Source organism: Myiozetetes cayanensis, unplaced genomic scaffold, assembly GCF_022539395.1.
Source record: "Myiozetetes cayanensis isolate MyiCay16 unplaced genomic scaffold, myiCay2020 scf361, whole genome shotgun sequence".
Lineage (NCBI taxonomy): Eukaryota > Metazoa > Chordata > Aves > Passeriformes > Tyrannidae > Myiozetetes > Myiozetetes cayanensis.
Genome location: NW_026087590.1, coordinates 15205 through 35919, shown reverse-complemented (window position 1 = coordinate 35919; position 20715 = coordinate 15205). Strand labels below are relative to the sequence as shown.

The following is a 20715-nucleotide window of genomic DNA, read 5'->3' as shown; positions in this document are numbered from 1 at the left end:
TTGGGGTGTTTTTTTAATACTTTTTTTTCTCAATATTGAGGATTTTTTTAATGCTTTATTTTCTCTTTTTTTTTTTAATACTTTATTTTCTCAATATCAGGGTGTGTTTTAGCACTTTATGTTCTCAATATTGAGGGTTTTTTTAAGGCTTTATTTTCTCAATTTTGAGATTTTTTAAGGTTTTATTTTCTCAATTTTTTAATGCTTTATTTTCTCAATATTGGGGTTTTTTTAATACTTTCTTTTCTCAAAATTGGAGGGTTTTTTACCACTTTATTTTCTCCAAACTATCCTTTTTTACCCTTTATTTTCCTGCTATTCCCATTTTTTTTCCCCCACTTTGCCCTCCTGGATCCCCTCAAAGATCCCCAGTGGAATTTCCCCCCTCCCAGCAAATTCTTCAGGGGGAAAAAAACCTGGAAAAACAGGAAAACTCCCCTTTTTTTCCCCCTTTTTCCCAAATTTTTCCCCAAACCCCGGGCTTGGAAAGCTCGGAAAGCTCCGGGATCTTCCAGGGAACTCCCAAATCCGTTTGATTTCCCCCCCTGGAATGGAATTCCATGGATTCCTTGTGCTTGGAGCCTCCCCAGGTGTGAGCCAGGGAAGGGAAAGGCGGGATTAGGGATTTGGGAATCAGTTTATTAAATGTTTATTAACAATTATATTAAAAAAATTGAGGCACAAAGAACACAAAGATTCCTCTTTTTTTTTTTTTTGGCTTCAGCTCTCGGAGGAAAAGCTGGAAAGCACCTGGAGGAGCCCAGCTGGGCTGGCAGGAGGGGGGAGAGACCCCTGGACTGGGATATTCCCATGGGAAAGGCCTATGGATTGGGATATTCCAATGGGAAAGGCCCCTGGACTGGGATATTCCCAAGGGAGAGACTCCCGACTGGGATATTCCAATGGGGAAGGCCTATGGATTGGGATATTCCCAAGGGAGAGACTCCTGGACTGGGATATTCCCATGGGAGTGAGCTCATGACTGGGATATTCCCACAGGAGAGGCCGCTGGACTGGGATATTCCAAAGGGAAAGGCCCCTGGATTGGGATATTCCCATTGGAGTGACCCCTGGGTTGGGATATTCCCATGGGAAAGGCACCTGGACTGGGATATTCCCATGGAGAGACTCCTAGTCCTGAATATTCCCATGGAGAGACCCCAGGACTGGGATATTCCCATGGGAGAGACCTCGGGATTGGGATATTCCCATTGGAGAGACTCCTGGACTGGGATATTCCAATGGGAAAGGCACCTGGACTGAGATATTCCCATGGGAAAGGCACTTGGATTGGGATATTCCAATGGGAGAGGCACTTGGATTGGGATATTCCAAAGGGAAAGGCCCTTGGATTGGGATATTACCACAGGAGAGGCCCCAGGACTGGGATATTCCCATGGAAAGGCCCCTGGACTGGGATATTCCAATGGGAAAGGACTATGGATTGGGATATTCCCATGGGAAAGGCCCTTGGATTGGGATATTCCAATGGGAAAGGACTATGGATTGGGATATTCCAATGGGAAAGGTCTATGGATTGGGATATTCCCACAGGAGAGGCCACTGGACTGGGATATTCCCACAGGAAAGGCCCTTGGATTGGGATATTCCCATTGGAGAGGCCCCAGGACTGGGATATTCCCATGGGAGAGACCCCTGGACTGGGATATTCCCATGGGAGAGACCCCTGGGCTGGGATATTCCAATGGGAAAGGCCCCAGGACTGGGATATTCCAATGGGAAAGGCCTATGGATTGGGATATTCCAATGGGAAAGGCCCCAGGACTGGGATGTTCCCACAGGAGAGGCCGCTGGACTGGGATATTCCAATGGGCAAGGCCCCAGGACTGGGATATTCCAATGGGAAAGGCCTATGGATTGGGATATTCCCACAGGAGAGACCCCAGGACTGGGATATTCCCACAGAAGAGACCCCTGGACTGGGATATTCCCACGGGAAAGACCTCTGGGCTGGGATATTCTCATGGGAAAGGCCCCTGGATTGGGATATTCCAATGGGAAAGGCACTTGGATTGGGATATTCCCAAGGGAGAGACCCCTGGGCTGGGATAGTCCCATGGGAAAGACCTCTGGACTGGGATATTCCAATGGGAAAGGCCCCTGGACTGGGATATTCCCATGGGAAAGGCCCCTGGACTGGGATATTCCCATGGGAGAGACCCCTGGATTGGGTTATTCCGATGGGAGAGACCCCTGGGCTGGGATAGTCCCATGGGAAAGGCCTATGGATTGGGATATTCCCATGGAGAGGCTGCTGGACTGGGATAGTCCCATGGGAAAGATCTCTGGGCTGGGATATTCCAATGGGAGAGATCCCTGGACTGGGATATTCCCATGGGAAAGGCCCCTGGACTGGGATATTCCCAAAGGAGAGGTCCCTGGACTGGGATATTCCCATGGGAGAGACCCCAGGACTGGGATATTCCCAAGGGAGAGACCCCAGGACTGGGATATTCCCAAGGGAGAGGTCCCTGGACTGGGATATTCCCAAGGGAGAGGTCCCTGGGCTGGGATATTCCCACAGGAGAGACCCCAGGACTGGGATATTCCCAAGGGAGAGGCCCCTGGGCTGGGATATTCCCATGGGAGACACCCCTATCCCAGGATACCCCCACAGAAGCCACCCCTACCCTGGGACATCCCCTCTGGGAGCCACCCCTAGACCAGGATATTCCCACGGGAAAGGCTCCTGGACTGGGATATTCCAATGAGCATTCCATGGGAGCAACCGCTAGCCTGGGATACCCCCATGGGAGAGGCCCCTAGCCCATGATATTCCCATGGGAAACACCCCTAGCCCATGATATTCCCATGGGAGACACCCCTAGCCCATGATATTCCAATGGGAGACACCCCCAGCCCATGATATTCCCATGGGAGACACCCCTAGCCCATGATATTCCCATGGGAAACACCCCCAGCCCATGATATTCCCATGGGAGAGGCCCCTAGCCCATGATATTCCCACGGGAGACACCCCTAGCCCAGGATATTCCCACGGGAAACACACCTAGCCCATGATATTCCCATGGGAGAGGCCCCTAGCCCATGATATTCCCATGGGAGACACCCCTGCACTGGGAAATTCCCATGGGAGACACCCCTAGCCCATGATATTCCCATGGGAGAGGACCCTGCACTGGGAAATTCCCATGGGAGACACCCCTAGCCCATGATATTCCCATGGGAGAGGACCCCTGGACTGGGATATTCCCATGGGAGACACCCCTAGACTGGCATCTCCTCCCTTTCCCGGGCTCTCCTGAGGGGTCTGTCCCTCCCCTGGGATCTCTTCCCTGTCCCGGCTCTCCTCGGGGTCTGTCCCACGGGATCTCCTCAGGGGTCTCTCCCACCCCTGGGATCTCCTCCCTGTCCCAGGCTCTCCTCAAGGGTCTCTCCCATGGGATCTCCTCCCTCTCCCAGGCTCTCCTCAGGGGTCTCTCCCATGGGATCTCCTCCTGTCCTGGGCTCTTCTCAGGGCTCTCTCCCACGGGATCTCCTCCTGTCCCGGGCTCTCCTCGGGGGTCTCTCCCACGGGATCTCCTCCCTGTCCCGAGCTCTCCTCAGGGGTCTCTCCCCTGGGATCTCCTCCTGTCCCGAGCTCTCCTCAGGGGTCTCTCCCCTGGGATCTCCTCCTGTCCCGAGCTCTCCTCAGGGGTCTCTCCCACGGGATCTCCTCCTGTCCCGAGCTCTCCTCAGGGGTCTCTCCCACGGGATCTCCTCCTGTCCTGAGCTCTCCTCAGGGGTCTCTCCCCTGGGATCTCCTCCTGTCCCGAGCTCTCCTCAGGGGTCTCTCCCACGGGATCTCCTCCTGTCCCGAGCTCTCCTCAGGGGTCTCTCCCCTGGGATCTCCTCCTGTCCTGAGCTCTCCTCAGGGGTCTTTCCCACAGGATCTCCTCAGGGATCTCTCCCCTGGGATCTCCTCCTGTCCCGATCTCTCCTCAGGGGTCTCTCCCTCTCCCAGGCTCTCCTGAGTGGTCTCCCCCCTTCTCCCCCATTCACCCACCCCCCCTCCCGTCACGCCTCGGAGAGGATCAGCCGGAGGGGCAGATGCGCAGGGGTCTCCTCCCCTCCCCGTCCTCCCCCTCCCCCGCTCCTCCCCTCCTCCCCTCCCCTCCCTCCGCCTCCCCGTCCCTCTCCCGGCGCGGCGCTGGTTTCGTGGCTCTCCCAGGTAGAAGTAGGGGAACACGGTGCCCCCGAAGCGCCCGTGGAAGGTGTAGATGTGGGCGCCGCGCTCCGCGTTGTAGAAGGAGAGCTCGCCCTCGTCGCAGTCGAGCTCCACGCGGATCCTGCGCAGCCCACTCGCGGCCGTGTCCGTCACGGCCGGCGCCTCGGAGCGCGCCGAGTGGGAGGCGCGGCACTCGGCCTTGCCGGGCAGGCGGTACACGAACCAGAAACCCCCGCGGGAGTCGTGGTGGAAGCTCCAGCGGGAGTCCCGGCGGGGCCGCGCCACCCCCACGCGCCAGTGCGAGGCGCCCGCCACGTCCACCTCCCACGCGTGGCGGCCCCCCGAGAAGCCGCGGGAGCCCAGCACGCAGGGCGCCGAGACGAAGCGCTCCGGGTTCTCCACGGACAGCTGGAAGCCGCGGTGCCACACGCGGCACAGGTCCTCGGACACGCGGAGCCAGCTCGCGGCCGTGCCGGGGTCGAACGTGAAGGGAACTGCGGGAGAGAGGGACGGGATCAGCCAGGGAGTGGGATGGGAGGCATGGGAGGGGAGATGGACAGGTCCTCGGAGCCAGCCCACGGCTGAGCCGGGGTCGAACGTGAAGGGAACTGCGGGAGAGAGGGATGGGATCACTCAGGGAATGGGGAATGGACAGGTCCTCGGACACGCGGAGCCAGCTCGCAGCCGTGCCGGGGTCGAACGTGAACGGAACTGCGGGAGAGAGGGACGGGATCAGTCAGGGAATGGGATGGGATGGGAGGGGAGATGGACTGAGCCAGCCCGTGGCTGAGCCGGGGTCGAACGTGAAGGGAACTGCGGGAGAGAGGGACGGGATCAGCCAGGGAATGGGATGGGAGATGGACTGAGCCAGCCCGTGGCCGTGCCGGGGTCGAACGTGAAGGGAACTGCGGGAGAGAGGGACGGGATCAGCCGGGGAATGGGGAATGGACAGGTCCTCGGACACGCGGAGCCAGCCCGCAGCCGTGCCGGGGTCGAACGTGAAGGGAACTGCGGGAGAGAGGGACGGGATCAGCCGGGGAATGGGGAATGGACAGGTCCTCGGACACGCGGAGCCAGCTCGCCGCCGTGCCGGGGTCGAACGTGAAGGGAACTGCGGGAGAGAGGGACGGGATCAGCTAGGAATGGATGAGGATGGGAGGGAGATGGACTGAGCCAGCCCGCGGCTGAGCCGAGGTCGAACTGAAGGAACTGCAGGAGAGGGATGGGATCACCAGGAATGGGAGGGGATGGGAGGGAGAGGTCCTCGGACACGCAGAGCCAGCCCGCAGCCGTGCCGGGGTCAAATGTGAAGGGAACTGCGGGAGAGAGGATGGAATCAGCCAGGGAATGGGGAATAGACAGGTCCTCGGACACGCGAGCCAGCCCGCAGCCGTGCGGGGTCGAACGTGAAGGGAACTGCGGAGAGAGGACGGGATCAGCTAGGGAATGGGATGGATGGAGATGGACTGAGCCAGCCTCGGCCGAGCTGGGTCAAATGTGAGACGGAACTGCGGGAGAGGGATGGAATCACCCAGGGAATGGGAGGGGAGGGGAGGGGAGATGGACAGGTCTTCGGACACGCGGAGCCAGCCCGCGGCTGAGCCGGGGTCGAACGTGAAGGGAACTGCGGGAGAGAGGGATGGAATTACTCAGGGAATGGGATGGGTGGGAGATGGACTGAGCCAGTCCTGACGGCCACCGAGGTCAAACGTGAACGGAACTGCAGGAAGAGGGACGGGATCAGTCAGGGAATGGGATGGGAGGATGGGAGGAGTGGGACAGGTCCTCAGTGACACGAGGAGCCAGCTCGCCGCGGCCGTGCCGGGTCAAACTGTGAACGGAACTGCGGGAGAGAGGGACGGGATCAGCCGGGGAATGGGAGGGGAGGGATGGAGATGGGCAGATCGGACCGCGAGCCAGCCCAGCGGCCGAGCAGGGGTCAAACGTGAAGGGAACTGCGGGAGAGGGACGGGATCAGCCACGGAGTGGGATGGAAGGGAGATGGATGAGCTCGGACACGCGAGCCAGCTCACAGCCGTGCCGGAGTCGAACGTGAAGGGAACTGCAGGAGAGAGGACGGGATCACCCAGGGAATGGGATGGGATGGGAGATGGACTGAGCCAGCCCGCAGCCGAGCCGGGTCGAACGTGAAGGGAACTGCGGGAGAGAGGGATGGAATCACTCAGGGAATGGGAGGGGAGGGATGGGAGGGGAGACGGACAGGTCCTCGGACACGCGGAGCCAGCTCGCAGCCGTGCCGGGGTCAAATGTGAAGGGAACTGCGGGAGAGAGGGACGGGATCAGCCGGGGAATGGGGAATGGACAGGTCCTCGGACACGCGGAGCCAGCTCGCAGCCGTGCCGGGGTCGAACGTGAAGGGAACTGCGGGAGAGAGGGACGGGATCAGCCAGGGAATGGGATGGGATGGGAGATGGACTGAGCCAGCCCGCGGCCGTGCCAGGGTCAAATGTGAACGGAACTGCGGGAGAGAGGGATGGAATCACCCAGGGAATGGGAGGAGGAGGAGATGGACAGGTCTTCGGACACGCGGAGCCAGCCCGCGGCTGAGCCGGGGTCGAACGTGAAGGGAACTGCGGGAGAGAGGGATGGAATTACTCAGGGAATGGGATGGGATGGGAGATGGACTGAGCCAGTCCGCGGCCGAGCCGGGGTCAAATGTGAACGGAACTGCGGGAAAGAGGGACGGGATCAGACAGGGAATGGGATAGGATGGGAGATGGACAGGTCCTCGGACACGCGGAGCCAGCTCGCAGCCGTGCCGGGGTCAAACGTGAACGGAACTGCGGGAGAGAGGGACGGGATCAGCCGGGGAATGGGAGGGGAGGGATGGGAGGGGAGATGGACTGAGCCAGCCCGCGGCCGTGCTGGGGTCAAACGTGAAGGGAACTGCGGGAGAGAGGGACGGGATCAGCCAGGGAATGGGAGAGGAGATGGACTGAGCCAGCCCGCAGCCGTGCCGGGGTCGAACGTGAAGGGAACTGCGGGAGAGAGGGACGGGATCAGCCAGGGAATGGGAGGGGAGGGATGGGAGGGGAGGGGAGATGGACTGTGCCAGCCCGCGGCTGAGCCGGGGTCGAACGTGAAGGGAACTGCGGGAGAGAGGGACGGGATCAGCCGGGGAATGGGATGGGATGGGAGATGGACTGAGCCCGCCGCCGTGCCAGGGTCAAATGTGAAGGGAACTGCGGGAGAGAGGGATGGAATTACTCAGGGAATGGGAGGGGAGGGGAGATGGACAGGTCCTCGGACACGCGGAGCCAGCCCGCAGCCGAGCCGGGGTCGAACGTGAAGGGAACTGTGGGAGAGAGGGACGGGATCACCCGGGGAATGGGATGGGAGGGGAGATGGACAGGTCCTCGGACACGCGGAGCCAGCTCGCAGCCGTGCCGGGGTCGAACGTGAAGGGAACTGCGGGAGAGAGGGATGGAATTACTCAGGGAATGGGAGGGGATGGGAGGGGACTGAGCCAGCCCGCAGCTGAGCCGGGGTCGAACGTGAAGGGAACTGCGGGAGAGAGGGACGGGATCAGCCGGGGAATGGGAGGGAGGAATGGGAGGAGGAGGGGAGGGAGATGGACTGAGCCAGCCCGCGGCTGAACCGGGGTCGAACGTGAAGGGAACTGGGGGAGAGAGGGACGGGATCACTCAGGGAGTGGGATGGGAGGGGAGGGGAGATGGACTGAGCCAGCCCGCCGCCGTACCGGGGTCGAACGTGAAGGGAACTGGGGGAGAGAGGGACGGGATCAGCCGGGGAATGGGATGGGAGGGGAGATGGACTGAGCCAGCCTGCGGTTGAGCCGGGGTTGAACGTGAAGGGAACTGCGGGAGAGAGGGACGGGATCAGCCAGGGAATGGGATGGGATGGGAGATGGACTGAGCCCGCCGCCGTGCCAGGGTCAAATGTGAACGGAACTGCGGGAGAGAGGGATGGAATCACCCAGGGAATGGGGAATGGACAGGTCCTCGGACACGCGGAGCCAGCCCGCGGCTGAGCCGGGGTCGAACGTGAAGGGAACTGGGGGAGAGAGGGATGGAATTACTCAGGGAATGGGATGGGAGATGGACTGAGCCAGCCCGCAGCTGAGCCGGGGTCAAATGTGAACGGAACTGCGGGAGAGAGGGACGGGATCACCCAGGGAATGAGATGGGATGGGATGGACAGGTCCTCGGACACGCGGAGCCAGCTCGCAGCCGTGCCGGGGTCAAACGTGAAGGGAACTGCGGGAGAGAGGGACGGGATCAGCCGGGGAATGGGATGGGAGATGGACTGAGCCAGCCCGCGGCAGAGCCGGGGTCGAACGTGAAGGGAACTGTGGGATGGACAGGCGGGAACCACCCACGGGAAGGGATGGGAGGGGATAGGATGGGATGGGATGCGATGGGATGGGATGGGATGGGATGGGATGGGATGGGATGGGATGGGATGGGATGGATGGGATGGGATGGGATGGGATGGGATGGGATGGGATGGGATGGGATGGGATGGGATGGGATGATGGATGGGATGGGATGGATGGGATGGGATGGGATGGGATGGGATGGGATGGGATGGGATGGAGGGGGATGGATGGGATGGAGGGGATGGGATGGATGGGGTGGGATGGGATGGGATGGGATGGGATGGGATGGAGGGATGGGATGGGATGGGTGGGATGGGATGGGATGGGATGGGATGGGATGGAGGGGATGGGATGGGATGGGAGAGCTGGAGGAATTGCTGGGATGGGATGGGGAGAGGGAATGGGATGTGAGGGGATGGGGGAATTAGTTGGATGGGACAGGATGGGATGGGGATGGGGATGGGATGGGGAGAGCTGGGAGAAGAAAGGGGGGGAATGGTTGGGAGGAGGGAGAGGAGGGGGAATAGTTGGGATGCGGGTGGGATGAGGAGAGCTGGAGTGGGGAAGAGCAGAGGGAATGGTTGGGATGGGGGAAAGGAGGGGGAATAAGATGGGATGTAGGACAGGGGAGGGAATAACTGGGATGTGGGTTGGGAGGGGGAATAGTTGGGATATGGGAGAGGAGGGCGAATAGCTGGGATGTGGGAGAGGCTTGGGAATAACTGGAATGTGGGAGAGGCTCAGGGAAGAGCCGGGATTTTGTGGAAAAAGGCCCAGGAAAAACTGGGATTGCAGGAAAGGTTTTGGAAGAGCCAGGATTTTTCGGGAAAGGCTCATGAAGAGACGGGATGTGGGAGAGGCTTGGGAATAATTGGGATGTGGGAAAGGCTTGGGAAGAGCCAGGATTATGGGAAAGCCTGGGAAGAGCTGGGATTTTGAGGGAAAGGCTTGGGAATAACTGGGATGTGGGAGAGGCTCAGAAAGAGCAGAGATTGCAGGAAAGGCCCAGGAAGAGCTGGGAATGTGGGAAAGGCCCGGGAAAAGCTGGGATTGTGGGAAAGGCCCAGGAAGAGCTGGGACTGCAGGAAAGGCTTGGGAAGAACCAGGATTTTGTGGGAAAGGCTCAGGAAGAGCTGGGATTGCAGGAAAGGTTTGGGAAGACTCAGTATTTTTTGGGAAATGTTTGGGAAGAGCCGGGATGTGGGAGAGGCTCGGAAAGAGCCAGGATTTTGTGGGAAAGGCTCCAGAAGAGCTGGGATTGCAGGAAAGGCCCAGGAAGAGCTGGGATTGTGGGAAAGGCTCGGGAAGAGTTGGGAATGTGGGAAAGGTCCAGGAAGAGCTGGCATTGTGGGAAAGGCTTGAGAACAGCAGGATTTTGTGGGAAGGCCTGCGAAGAGCTGGGATTGCAGGAAAGGTTTGGGAAGAGCTGGGATTTTGAGGGAAAGGCTCTGGAAGAGGCAGGGTTTTTCGGGAAGGGCTTAGGAAGAGCAGGATTTTGTGGGAAAGGCCCAGGAAGAGCTGGGATTGCAGGAAAGGTTTGGGAAGAGTCAGGATTTTTTGGGAAAGGCCTGGGAAGAGCTGTGATTGCAGGAAAGGTTTGGAAAGAGCCAGGATTTTTTGGGAAAGGCTTGGGAAGAGCTGGGATGTGGGAGAGGCTCGGAAAGAGCCAGGATTTTGTGGGATAGGCCTGTGAAGAGCTGGGATTGCAGGAAAGGATCGTGAAGAGCCGGGATTTTGCGGGAAGACTCAGGAAGAGCCAGGATTGCAGGAAAGGTTTGGGAAGAGCCGGGATTTTGTGGGAAAGACTTGGAAAGAGTTGGGATTTTTTGGGAAGAGCCATATCCCAGGCACTCACCGGCACTGATGCTGCCCAGCATCTTCTTGCAGACGTTGAACTGCAGCGAGCCCAGGTACCTGGGCACGTCCAGCAGCAACCCCCAGGGAATATCCTCCGGCTCCTCCGCCGTGCACGCGATCCTGGGCATCCCAAAAAACCCCCACGAGAGCTCAGCCATCCCAAAAACCCCCAGGGAATATCCTCCGGCTCCTCCGCCGTGCACGCGATCCTGGGCACCCCAAAAAACCCCACGGGAGCTCAACCATCCCAAAAAACCCCCAGGGAATATCCTCCGGCTCCTCCGCCGTGCACGCGATCCTGGGCACCCCAAAAACCCCCACGGGAGCTCAGCCAGGGCTCAGCCATCCCAAAAACCGCCAGGGGGGATCAACCATCCCAAAAACCCCCAGGGAATATCCTCCGGCTCCTCTGCCATGCACGCGATCCTGGGCATCCCAAAAAACCCCACGGGAGCTCAGCCAGGACTCAGCCATCCCAAAACCCCCAGGGAATCATCCATCCCGGCTCCTCCGCCGTGCACGCGATCCTGGGCATCCCAAAACCCCATGGGAGCTCAGCCATCCCAAAAACCCCCAGGGGAGTTCAGCCATCCCAAAAACCTCCAGGGGAGCTCAGCCATCCCAAAAACCCCCATGGGAGCTCAGCCAGGGCTCAGCCATCCCAAAAACCCCCACGGGAGCTCAGCCAGGGCTCAGCCATCCCAAAAACCCCCAGGGAACATCCTCCGGCTCCTCCGCCGTGCACGCGATCCTGGGCACCCCAAAAACCCCCACGGGAGCTCAGCCATCCCAAAAAACCCCATGGGAGTTCAGCCATCCCAAAACCCCTCCATGGGAGCTCAGCCATCCCAAAAACCCCAGGAAAGGGACACGGGAGCTCAGCCATCCCAAAAACCCCCAGGGAAGGGATCGATCCCCGGAATTCCCGTTGGGAGCAGCACCCACCTCCGCTTGCGGCTCTTGTGGCTCTGGAAGGGAAAAGAAAAGATGTTGGGAATCAGATCCCGCCGATCCCAAGGGATTCCAGAGCCTGGGATGGTATCCCGGGAAAGGTTTTCCCATGGGAAATGTGTGGGGTTTCAGGATGTGATCCCAGGAAAGGCTTTCCCATGAGGAAGGTGTGGGATGAGATCCCAGGAAAGGCTTTCCCATGAGGAAAGTGTGGGATCAGTGGGATGGGATCCCAGGAAAGTCCTTACCAGGAGGAAGGTGTGGGATCAGTGGGATGGATGGGATCAGTGGGATGGATGGGATCAGTGGGATGGGTGGGATGGATGGGATGGATGGGATGGATGGGATGGATGGGATGGATGGGATCAGTGGGATGGATGGGATGGATGGGATGGATGGGATGGGTGGGATCAGTGGGATGGATGGGATGTGATCAGGGGTTCCACCCGGAGGATGGGTCATCCATCAGCACTGCTGCGGCATCCTGGTCTCATGGGATCAGTGGGGTGGGTGGGATCAGTGGGGTGGGTGGATCAGTGGGATGGGTGGGATCAGTGGGATGGATGGGTGGGATCAGTGGGGTCAGTGGGATGGGATGGGTGGGATCAGTGGGATGGATGGGATGGATGGGATGGATGGGATGGATGGGATGGATGGGATGGATGGGATGGATGGGATGGATGGGATCAGTGGGATGGATGGGATCAGTAGGATGGGTGGGATCATTGGGATGGGTGGGATCAGTGGATGATGGGATGTGATCAGGGATTCCTCACCCTGAGGAAGTGGGTCATCCATCAGCAGCTCCTGCTGCAGCATCCTGGTCTCAGTGGGATCAGTGGGATGGGTGGGACTAGTGGGTGGGTGGACTAGTGGGATGGATGGGATCAGTGGGATGGATGGGGGATCAGTGGGATGAGTGGGATGGATGGGTGGGATCAGTGGGGTCAGTGGGATGGATGGGATCAGTGGGATGGATGGGATCAGTGGGATGGATGGGTGGGATCAGTGGGGTCAGTGGGATGGATGGGATCAGTGGGATGGATGGGATCAGTGGGATGGGTGGGATCAGTGGGATGGATGGGATCAGTGGGATGGATGGGATGTTATCCCAGGGATTCCTCACCCTGAGGAACGTGAGGTCATCCATCAGCAGCTCCTGCTGCAGCATCCTGGTCTCGGTGGGATCAGTGGGATGGGTGGGATCGGTGGGATGGATGGGATCAGTGGGATGGGTGGGTTGGGTGGGACTGGGTGGGACGGGGGATCAGTGGGATCAGTGGGATGGATGGGGGAGGTCAGTGGGGTCAGTGGGATGGATGGGATGTTATCCCAGGGATTCCTCACCCTGAGGAACGTGAGGTCATCCATCAGCAGCTCCTGCTGCAGCATCCTGGTCTCGTCCAGCAGGGCCTGGTTGTCCCGCTCCAGGCGCTCCAGCTTTCCCTGGATCAGCTCCTGCTTCCGCTGCAGCTCCTCCTGCAGCTGAGCCAGCAGCACCTTCTCCTCATCCCACAGGAACTCGTGGAGCTTCCGGAGTTCCCGCTTCACCTGACACTCCACGCGCTCCGACGCCGACTGCAAACACGGGATAGAGGGAACGGAATGGGAATGGGGATGGGAATGGGGATGGGGGAGAGGAGGGGGAATAGCTGGGATGGGGGAGAGGAGGGGGAATGGTTGGGATGTGGATTGGGAATGGGAATGGTTGGGATGGGGGAGAGGAGGGGGAATACCTGGAATGTGGATTGGGAATGGGAATAGCTGGATTGGGGATTGGGAATGGGAATAAGCTGGGATGGGGGAGAGGAGGGGAATGGTTGGGATGGGGAGAGGAGGGGGAATAACTGGAATGTGGATTGGGAATGGTTGGGATGGGGGAGAGGAGGGGAATGGTTGGGACGGGGGAGAGGAATGGGAAGGGTTGGGATGGGGGAGAGGAGGGGGAATGGTTGGGATGTGGATTGGGAATGGGAATGGTTGGGATGGGGGAGAGGAGGGGGAATGGTTGGGATGGGGGAGAGGAGGGAATGGTTGGGATGGGGGAGAAAAGGGAATGATTGGGATGGGGGAGAGGAAGGGGAATGGTTGGGATGGGGGCTGGGAATGGGAGTGGCTGGGATGGGGGAGAGGAGGGGGAATGGTTGGGATGGGGGAGAGGAATGGGAATGGTTGGAATAGGGGAGAGGAGGGAATGGTTGGGATGGGGAGAGGAAGGGGAATGGTTGGGATGGGGAGAGGAGGGGAATGGTTGGGATGGGGGAGAGAATGGGAATGGTTGGCATAGGGGAGAGGAGGGGGAATGGTTGGGATGGGGGAATAGCTGGGATGGGGTCTGGGAATGGTGGGGATGGTGGAGAAGTGGGGGAGTAGCTGGTATGGAGGCTGGGAACAGCTGGGATGGGGGGCTGGGATTGGGAATGGTGGGGATGGGGGAGAGGAGGGCAAATGGTTGGGATGGGGGCTGGGAATGGGAATGTTTGGGATGGGGGAGAGGAAGGGGAATGGCTGGGATGTGGGCTGGGAATGGGAATGGTTGGGATGGGGGAGAGGAGGGGAATGGTTGGGATGGGGCTGGGAATGGTTGGGATGGGGGAGAGGAATGGGAATGGTTGGGATGGGGGAGAGGAGGGAATGGTTGGGATGGGGGCCAGGAATGGGAATGGTTGGGATGGGGGAGAGGAGGGGAATGGTTGGGATGGGGGCTGGGAATGGGAATGGTTGGGATGGGGGAGAGGAAGGGGAATGGTTGGGATGGGGGAGAGGAGGGGGAATGGTTGGGATGGGGGAGAGGAGGGGGAATGGTTGGGATGGGGCTGGGAATGGTTGGGATGGGGGCCAGGAAGGGGAATGGTTGGGATGGGGCTGGGAATGGTTGGGATGGGGGAGAGGAAGGGGAATGGTTGGGATGGGGGCTAGGAATGGGAATGTTTGGGATGGGGGAGAGGAGGGAATGGTTGGGATGGGGGCTGGGAATGGGAATGTTTGGGATGGGGGAGAGGAGGGAATGGTTGGGATGGGGGCCAGGAATGGGAATGGTGGGAATGGGGGAGAGGAGGGGGAAGAATTGGGATGTGGGAAAGGCTTGGGAAGAGTTGGGATGCAGGAGAGGCTTGGGAATAATTGGGATGTGGGAGACAAGGGGGAACAGTTGGGATGTGGGAGAGGAGGGGGAACAGCTGGAATGTGGGTTGGGAAAGGGAACAAGCTGGGATGTGGGAGAGGAGGGGGAATGGTTGGGATGTGGGAGAGGAGGGGGAATGGTTGGGATGTGGGAGAGGAGGGGGAATAGTTGGGATGTGGGAGAGGAGGGGGAATAGTTGGGATGTGGGAGAGGAGGAATGGTTGCGATGTGGGAGAGGCTTGGGAGGAGCTGGGATGGGGGAGAGGGGTGGGCCAGCCAGGAATATCATCCTCCCTCCCACCAGCATCCCATCCTGGATCCTTGTGCTTCATCCCTGCCATCCCACCCTGGATCCATGTCCTTCCTTCCTTCCCTGCCATCCCACCCTGGATCCATGTCCTTCCTCCCTACCATCCCACCCTGGATCCATGTCCTTCCTTCCCCTGCCATCCCATCCTGGATCCATGTCCTTCCTTCCCCTGCCATCCCACCCTGGATCCATGTCCTTCCCCCCACCATCCCACCCTGGATCCATGTCCTTCCTTCCCCTGCCATCCCACCCTGGATCCATGTCCTTCCTTCCTCCCACCATCCCACCCTGGATCCATGTCCTTCCTTCCTTCCCCTGCCATCCCACCCCGGATCCATGTCCTTCCTTCCTTTTGCCATCCCATCCTGGATCCATGTCCTTCCTTCCTTTTGCCATCCCACCCTGGATCCATGTCCTTCCTTCCCCTGCCATCCCATCCTGGATCCATGTCCTTCCTCCCACCATCCCACCCTGGATCCATGTCCTTCCTTCCCCTGCCATCCCACCCCGGATCCATGTCCTTCCTTCCTCCCACCATCCCACCCTGGATCCATGTCCTTCCTCCCACCATCCCACCCTGGATCCATGTCCTTCCTCCCACCATCCCATCCTGGATCCATGTCCTTCCTCCCACCATCCCACCCTGGATCCATGTCCTTCCTTCCCCTGCCATCCCACCCTGGATCCATGTCCTTCCTTCCCCTGCCATCCCACCCTGGATCCATGTCCTTCCTCCCACCATCCCATCCTGGATCCATGTCCTTCCTCCCACCATCCCACCCTGGATCCATGTGCTTCCCCCCACCATCCCACCCCGGATCCATGTCCTTCCTCCTACCATCCCACCCTGGATCCATGTCCTTCCTTCCCCTGCCATCCCAGCCTGGATCCATGTCCTTCCTTCCTGCCATCCCATCCTGGATCCATGTCCTTCCTTCCTGCCATCCCATCCTGGATCCATGTCCTTCCTTCCTCCCACCATCCCACCCTGGATCCATGTCCTTCCTTCCCCTGGCATCCCATCCCAAATCCATGTCCTCCCTCCCTCCAGGATGGGATCCCTTTCCTGGCTCCAGGATGGGACCAAGGCTGCACCCAGAGCCTTCCAGCCCCTGCCATCCCATCCTGGATCCATGTCCTTCCTTCCCCATCCATCCCATCCTGGATCCATGTCCTTCCTTCCCCTGCCATCCCACCCTGGATCCATGTCCTTCCTTCCTTCCCCTGCCATCCCATCCCAAATCCATGTCCTTCCTTCCCCATCCATCCCACCCTGGATCCATGTCCTTCCTTCCCCTGCCATCCCACCCTGGATCCATGTCCTTCCTTCCTTCCCCTGCCATCCCATCCTGGATCCATGTCCTTCCTTCCTTCCCCTGCCATCCCACCCTGGATCCATGTCCTTCCCCCCACCATCCCACCCTGGATCCATGTCCTTCCTTCCTTCCCCTGCCATCCCACCCTGGATCCATGTCCTTCCTCCCTGCCATCCCACCCTGGATCCATGTCCTTCCTCCCACCATCCCATCCTGGATCCATGTCCTTCCTTCCCCTGCCATCCCACCCTGGATCCATGTCCTTCCTTCCTTCCTTCCCCTGCCATCCCATCCCAGATCCATGTCCTTCCTTCCCCTGCCATCCCATCCCAGATCCATGTCCTTCCTTCCCCTGCCATCCCACCCTGGATCCCTGTGCTTCCCCCCACCATCCCATCCCGGATCCCCTCCCCCCAGCCCGGATGATCCCTGTTCCCGGTGGGAATTGCTCACCCTGTTGTGCTTGGAGATGTGTTTGTAGGAGCGCCGCACGATCCCGAAATCCTTGGCCTTGTCCTTCAGAGCCGCCTCCATGTTCACCAGCTTGGCCTGGGGGGAGGGGGAGGAGGAGGAGGAGGCACCCTCAGCATTCCCACCAGCCCAGGATTCCCAGGATTCCCGAACAAAGTGTGGGAATGGGATCCCCGCTCCGTCCAACCTTTCCGAGAGGAGGGGGAGGAGCTTTGCTCCAGTGGGGATTCCCCCTCCCGGATTTTAGGGATGGCCCAATCCAATCCCAGCCTGCCAGGCCCCACGGTTATCCCAGTTATCCTGGTTATCTTTCCCTCTGGAATGCTGGCTCATCCCCCGGGGCTGAGTCAGGGAGCCAACGGTTCCTTTCCCAGCTGGAAAATGCCTGTCCTGGAAAAATTCCCAGCTCCTCCTCCCCACATCCCTCCTCCCTCCCCCCTCATCCTGGGAATTGGGCAATCCCCAAACCCCAAACCTGAAAATTCCCCCTCTGAAATTCTCACCCCAAAACCCTCCCCTGAAATCCTCCCCCCAAAATCCTCACCCCGAACTCCTCACCCTGAAATTCTTCCCCCCTCAGATCGCCACCCCGAAATCTCCCCCAAATCCTCAGCCCCGAACCCCTCCCCAGCTCCTCACCCTGCAATCCCCGAAATCCTCCCCAAAATCCTCCCCCTGCAATCGGCCGCCGAACTCCTCCCTGAAATCCTCCCCCAAACTCCTCACCCTGCAATCCCTGAAACCCTTCCCCAAATCCTCATCCCCAACCCCCTAATCCTCACCCTGCAATCCCGAAGCCCTCCCCCAAATCTTCACCCCCAACACCCCCCCAATCCTCACCTTGCAATTCCCAAACCCTCTCCCCAACTCCTCACCCTGCAATCCCGAACGCCCCCAATCCTCGCCCCTGCAATTCCCGAAACCCTCCCCCAAATCTTCACTCCCAACCCTCCCCAAATCTCCACCCCCATTCCTTACCCTGCAATTCCTGAAACCCTCCTCCCAATTCTTCACCCCCAACCCCCCCCAATCCTCACCCTGCAATTCCCCAAACCCTCCCCCAAATCTTCACCCCCCAGATCTCCACCCCCACTCCTCACCCTGCAATTCCTGAAACCCTCCCCCAAATCTTCACCCCCAACCCCCCCACTCCTCACCCTGCAACTCCCAAACCCTCCCCCAAATCTTCACCCCCAATCCCTCCCCCAGTCCTCACCCTGCAATCCCCGAAAACCTCCCCCAAATCTTCACCCCCAATCCTCACCCTGCAATCCCCGAAACCCTCCCCCAAATCTTCACCCCCAATCCTTGCCCTGTAATTCCTGAAACCCTCCCCCAAATCTTCACCCCCAACCCCTTCCCCAATCCTCACCCTGCAATTCCCCAAACCCTCCCCCAAATCTTCACCCCCAATCCTCACCCTCCAATTCCTCAAACCCTCCCCTCAAATCTTCACCCCCAACCCCCTCCCCAAATCTTCACCCCGAACCCCTCCCCCACTCCTCACCCTGCAATCCCCGAAACCCTCCCCCCATATCTCCCCCGCCACTCCTCACCCTACAATCGGCCGCCGCCTCCGGCACGGGCCGCCCCCTGTGCCCGCCGTGCTCCCCGCGGGCGCCGTGGCAGGAGCAGCAGGTGAGCTCCTTGTCCTGCAGGCAGAAGAACTTCACCTCCTCGCCGTGCAGCGGGCACAGCGCGGCCGCCCCCGCGGCCCCCTCGGCGCCCGCCGGGTCCCTGAGCAGCATCTCCACCAGGTTGCTGAGCGTGTGGTTGACGCGGGGCTCGTCGCGGCCCGAGGCCTCCTTGCAGACGGGGCAGGAGCGCGGCCGCTGCTGCTCCCACGAGCGCCGCACGCAGCCCCGGCAGAAGTTGTGGCCGCAGCGCAGCGTGACGGCCTCGCGGAACGGGTCGAAGCAGATGGGGCACCGCAGCTCCTCCTTCAGCGCGCTCGGGGCGCCCCCGGGGGGGTCCTCCTCCATGGAGCTAAGGGGGAGGAGGGGGAGGGAAGGATGAGGTTGGTGAGGGAGCCCCCGGGGGAATCCTCCTCCATGGAGCTAAGGGGGAGGCAAAGAGAGAGGGATGAGTTTGGCGTGGGAGTCCCCTCGGGACCGCACGGGGTGCCCCCGGGGGGATCCTCCTCCATGGCGCTAAGGGGGAGGAAGAGGGAGGGATGAGTTTGGTGTGGGAGCCCCCGGAGGGATCCTCCTCCATGGAGCTAAGGGGGAGAGGGAGGAGGGAGTGGGAACCCCCGGGGGGGTCCTCCTCCATGGAGCTAAGGGGGGGGCAAGGAGGGAAGGATGAGGTTGGTGAGGGAGCCCCCGGGGGGATCCTCCTCCATGGAGCTAAGGGGGAGAGGGAGGGATGAGGTTGGTGTGGGAGCCCCCGGAGGGATCCTCCTCCATGGCGCTAAGGGGGAGGCAAAGAGAGAGGGATGAGTTTGGCGTGGGAGCCCCCGGGGGGGTCCTCCTCCATGGAGCTAAGGGGGAGAGGGAGGAGGGTTGGTGGGAGCCCCGGGGATCCTCCATGGCGCTAAGGGGGAGAGGGAGGAGGGAGGGATGAGGTTGGCGTGGGAGCCCCCGGGGGGATCCTCCTCCATGGAGCTAAGGGGGAGGAGGAGGAGGGAAGGATGAGGTTGGTGAGGGAGCCCCCGGGGGAATCCTCCTCCATGGAGCTAAGGGGGAGAGGGAGGAGGGAGTGGGAACCCCCGCGGGACCGCTCGGGGTGGCCCCGGGGGGATCCTCCTCCATGGCACTAAGAGGGAGAGGGAGGAGGGAGGGATGAGGTTGGCGTGGGAGCCCCCGCGAGACCGCTCGGGGAGCCCCCCCCGGGGGGATGTTCCTCCGTGGCGCTGCGAGGGAGGAGGAGGAGGGAGGGAGGGAGGAAAGAGGGAGGGATGAGTTTGGCGTGGGAGCCCCCGGGGGGATCTTCCTCCGTGGCGCTAAGAGGGAGGGAAGGAGGAAAGAGGGAGGGATGAGTTTGGCGTGGGAGCCCCCGCGGGACGGCACGAACGGGTTTTCTGACGCAACAAGCGCTGCTTCGCTGCCGGGCGGTGACTCAGCCCGGCCGCGGGGACACCGCCCTGGAGCCCGGGGGGAGCTCCCGGAGCAGGGCGGGGAACGCCACGGGAACAACATCCCCCCGCCCCGGGTCTGGACCCCCAAACCCGGGCACAGGACCGGGAACGCCACGGGAACACCCCCGGGTCTGGACCCCCAAACATGGGCACAGGACCGGGAACGCCACGGAACAACCCCCCGGGTCTGGACCCCCAAACCCGGGCACAGGACCTGGGTGCTCACCCCGCGTGTCCGGACCCTCCTGGGCACCCTCGGTGGCCGATCCCGGACCCCCCTGTCCGGGGATCTCCCACACTGACCAGTCCCGGACCCCCAAACCCGGGCACCGGACCCTCCTGGGCACGCCCAGTGTCCGGCCCCGGACCCTCAAACATGGGTCCCCGGACCCTCCTGAGAACCCCCAGTGTCCGGCCCCGAACCCCCCTGTCCGAACTTTGACCCCCTGACCGGGCCCGGACCCTCAAACCCGGGTGCCCGGACACCCCCGAACAGGGTTCTGACCCCCTGACCGGGCCCGGACCCTCAAACCCGGGCACCGGACCCTCCTGGGCACCCCCGGTGCCCGGTCCCGGACCCCCACGGACAGGGTTCTGACCCACTGACCAGGCCCGGACCCCCAAACCCGGGCACCGGACCCTCCTGGGACCCCCCAGTGTCCGGCCCCGGACCCCCAAACATGGGTCCCCGGACCCTCCTGGGCACCCCCGGTGCCCGGTCCCGGACCCCCACGGACAGGGTTCTGACCCACTGACCGAGCCCGGACCCCCAAACCCGGGCACTGGACCCTCCTGGGAACCCCCAGTGTCCGGTCCTGGAACCCCCTGTCCGAGCTTTGACCCCCTGACCGGGCCCGGACCCTCAAACCGGGGTGCCTGACCCCCGAACAGGGTTCTGACCCTCTGACCGTGCCCGGACCTCAAACCCGGGTCCCTGGACACCCTCGAACAGGGTTCTGACCCCTGACCGTGCCTGGACCCTCAAACCCGGGTGCCTGGACCCCCCGAACAGGGTTCTGACTCCTGACCGGGCCTGACCTCAAACCCCGGTCCCTGGACCC

General features: G+C 60.9%; 2 protein-coding genes and 1 long non-coding RNA gene across 3 annotated transcripts in view; 1 reads left to right on the top strand and 2 right to left on the bottom strand.

The window, feature by feature from the left end:
- Positions 1-20715, top strand: part of LOC126646665 (uncharacterized PE-PGRS family protein PE_PGRS54-like) — a 35362-nt gene that overhangs the window by 6713 nt on the left and 7934 nt on the right. The gene's annotated exons all lie outside the window — the stretch shown is intronic.
- LOC126646666 (uncharacterized) lies at positions 626-3332 on the bottom strand. Its single transcript, XR_007630363.1, has 2 exons — positions 3032-3332; positions 626-2907 (listed from the first exon to the last, which is right to left on the bottom strand). It is a non-coding gene; the product is annotated as an uncharacterized LOC126646666 (long non-coding RNA).
- Positions 4056-18724, bottom strand: TRIM35 (tripartite motif containing 35). Its single transcript, XM_050328129.1, has 8 exons — positions 18696-18724; positions 18135-18564; positions 16561-16656; positions 12705-12935; positions 11352-11374; positions 10405-10526; positions 4173-4683; positions 4056-4083 (listed from the first exon to the last, which is right to left on the bottom strand). The coding sequence occupies exons 1-8, from the start codon at positions 18722-18724 to the stop codon at positions 4056-4058; spliced, it is 1470 nt and encodes a 489-aa protein (XP_050184086.1).

Coding starts and splice junctions, on each gene's coding strand:
- TRIM35 (XM_050328129.1), bottom strand. CDS start 18,724: ATGGAGGAGGATCCCCCCGGGGGCACCCC. Junction 11,375..12,704: donor ATGACCTCACGTTCCTCAGG/GTGAGGAATCCC, acceptor TTTCCCTTCCAG/AGCCACAAGAGCCGCAAGCG. Junction 4,084..4,172: donor CTGGGAGAGCCACGAAACCA/GCGCCGCGCCGG, acceptor GGAGGGGAGGAG/ACCCCTGCGCATCTGCCCCT.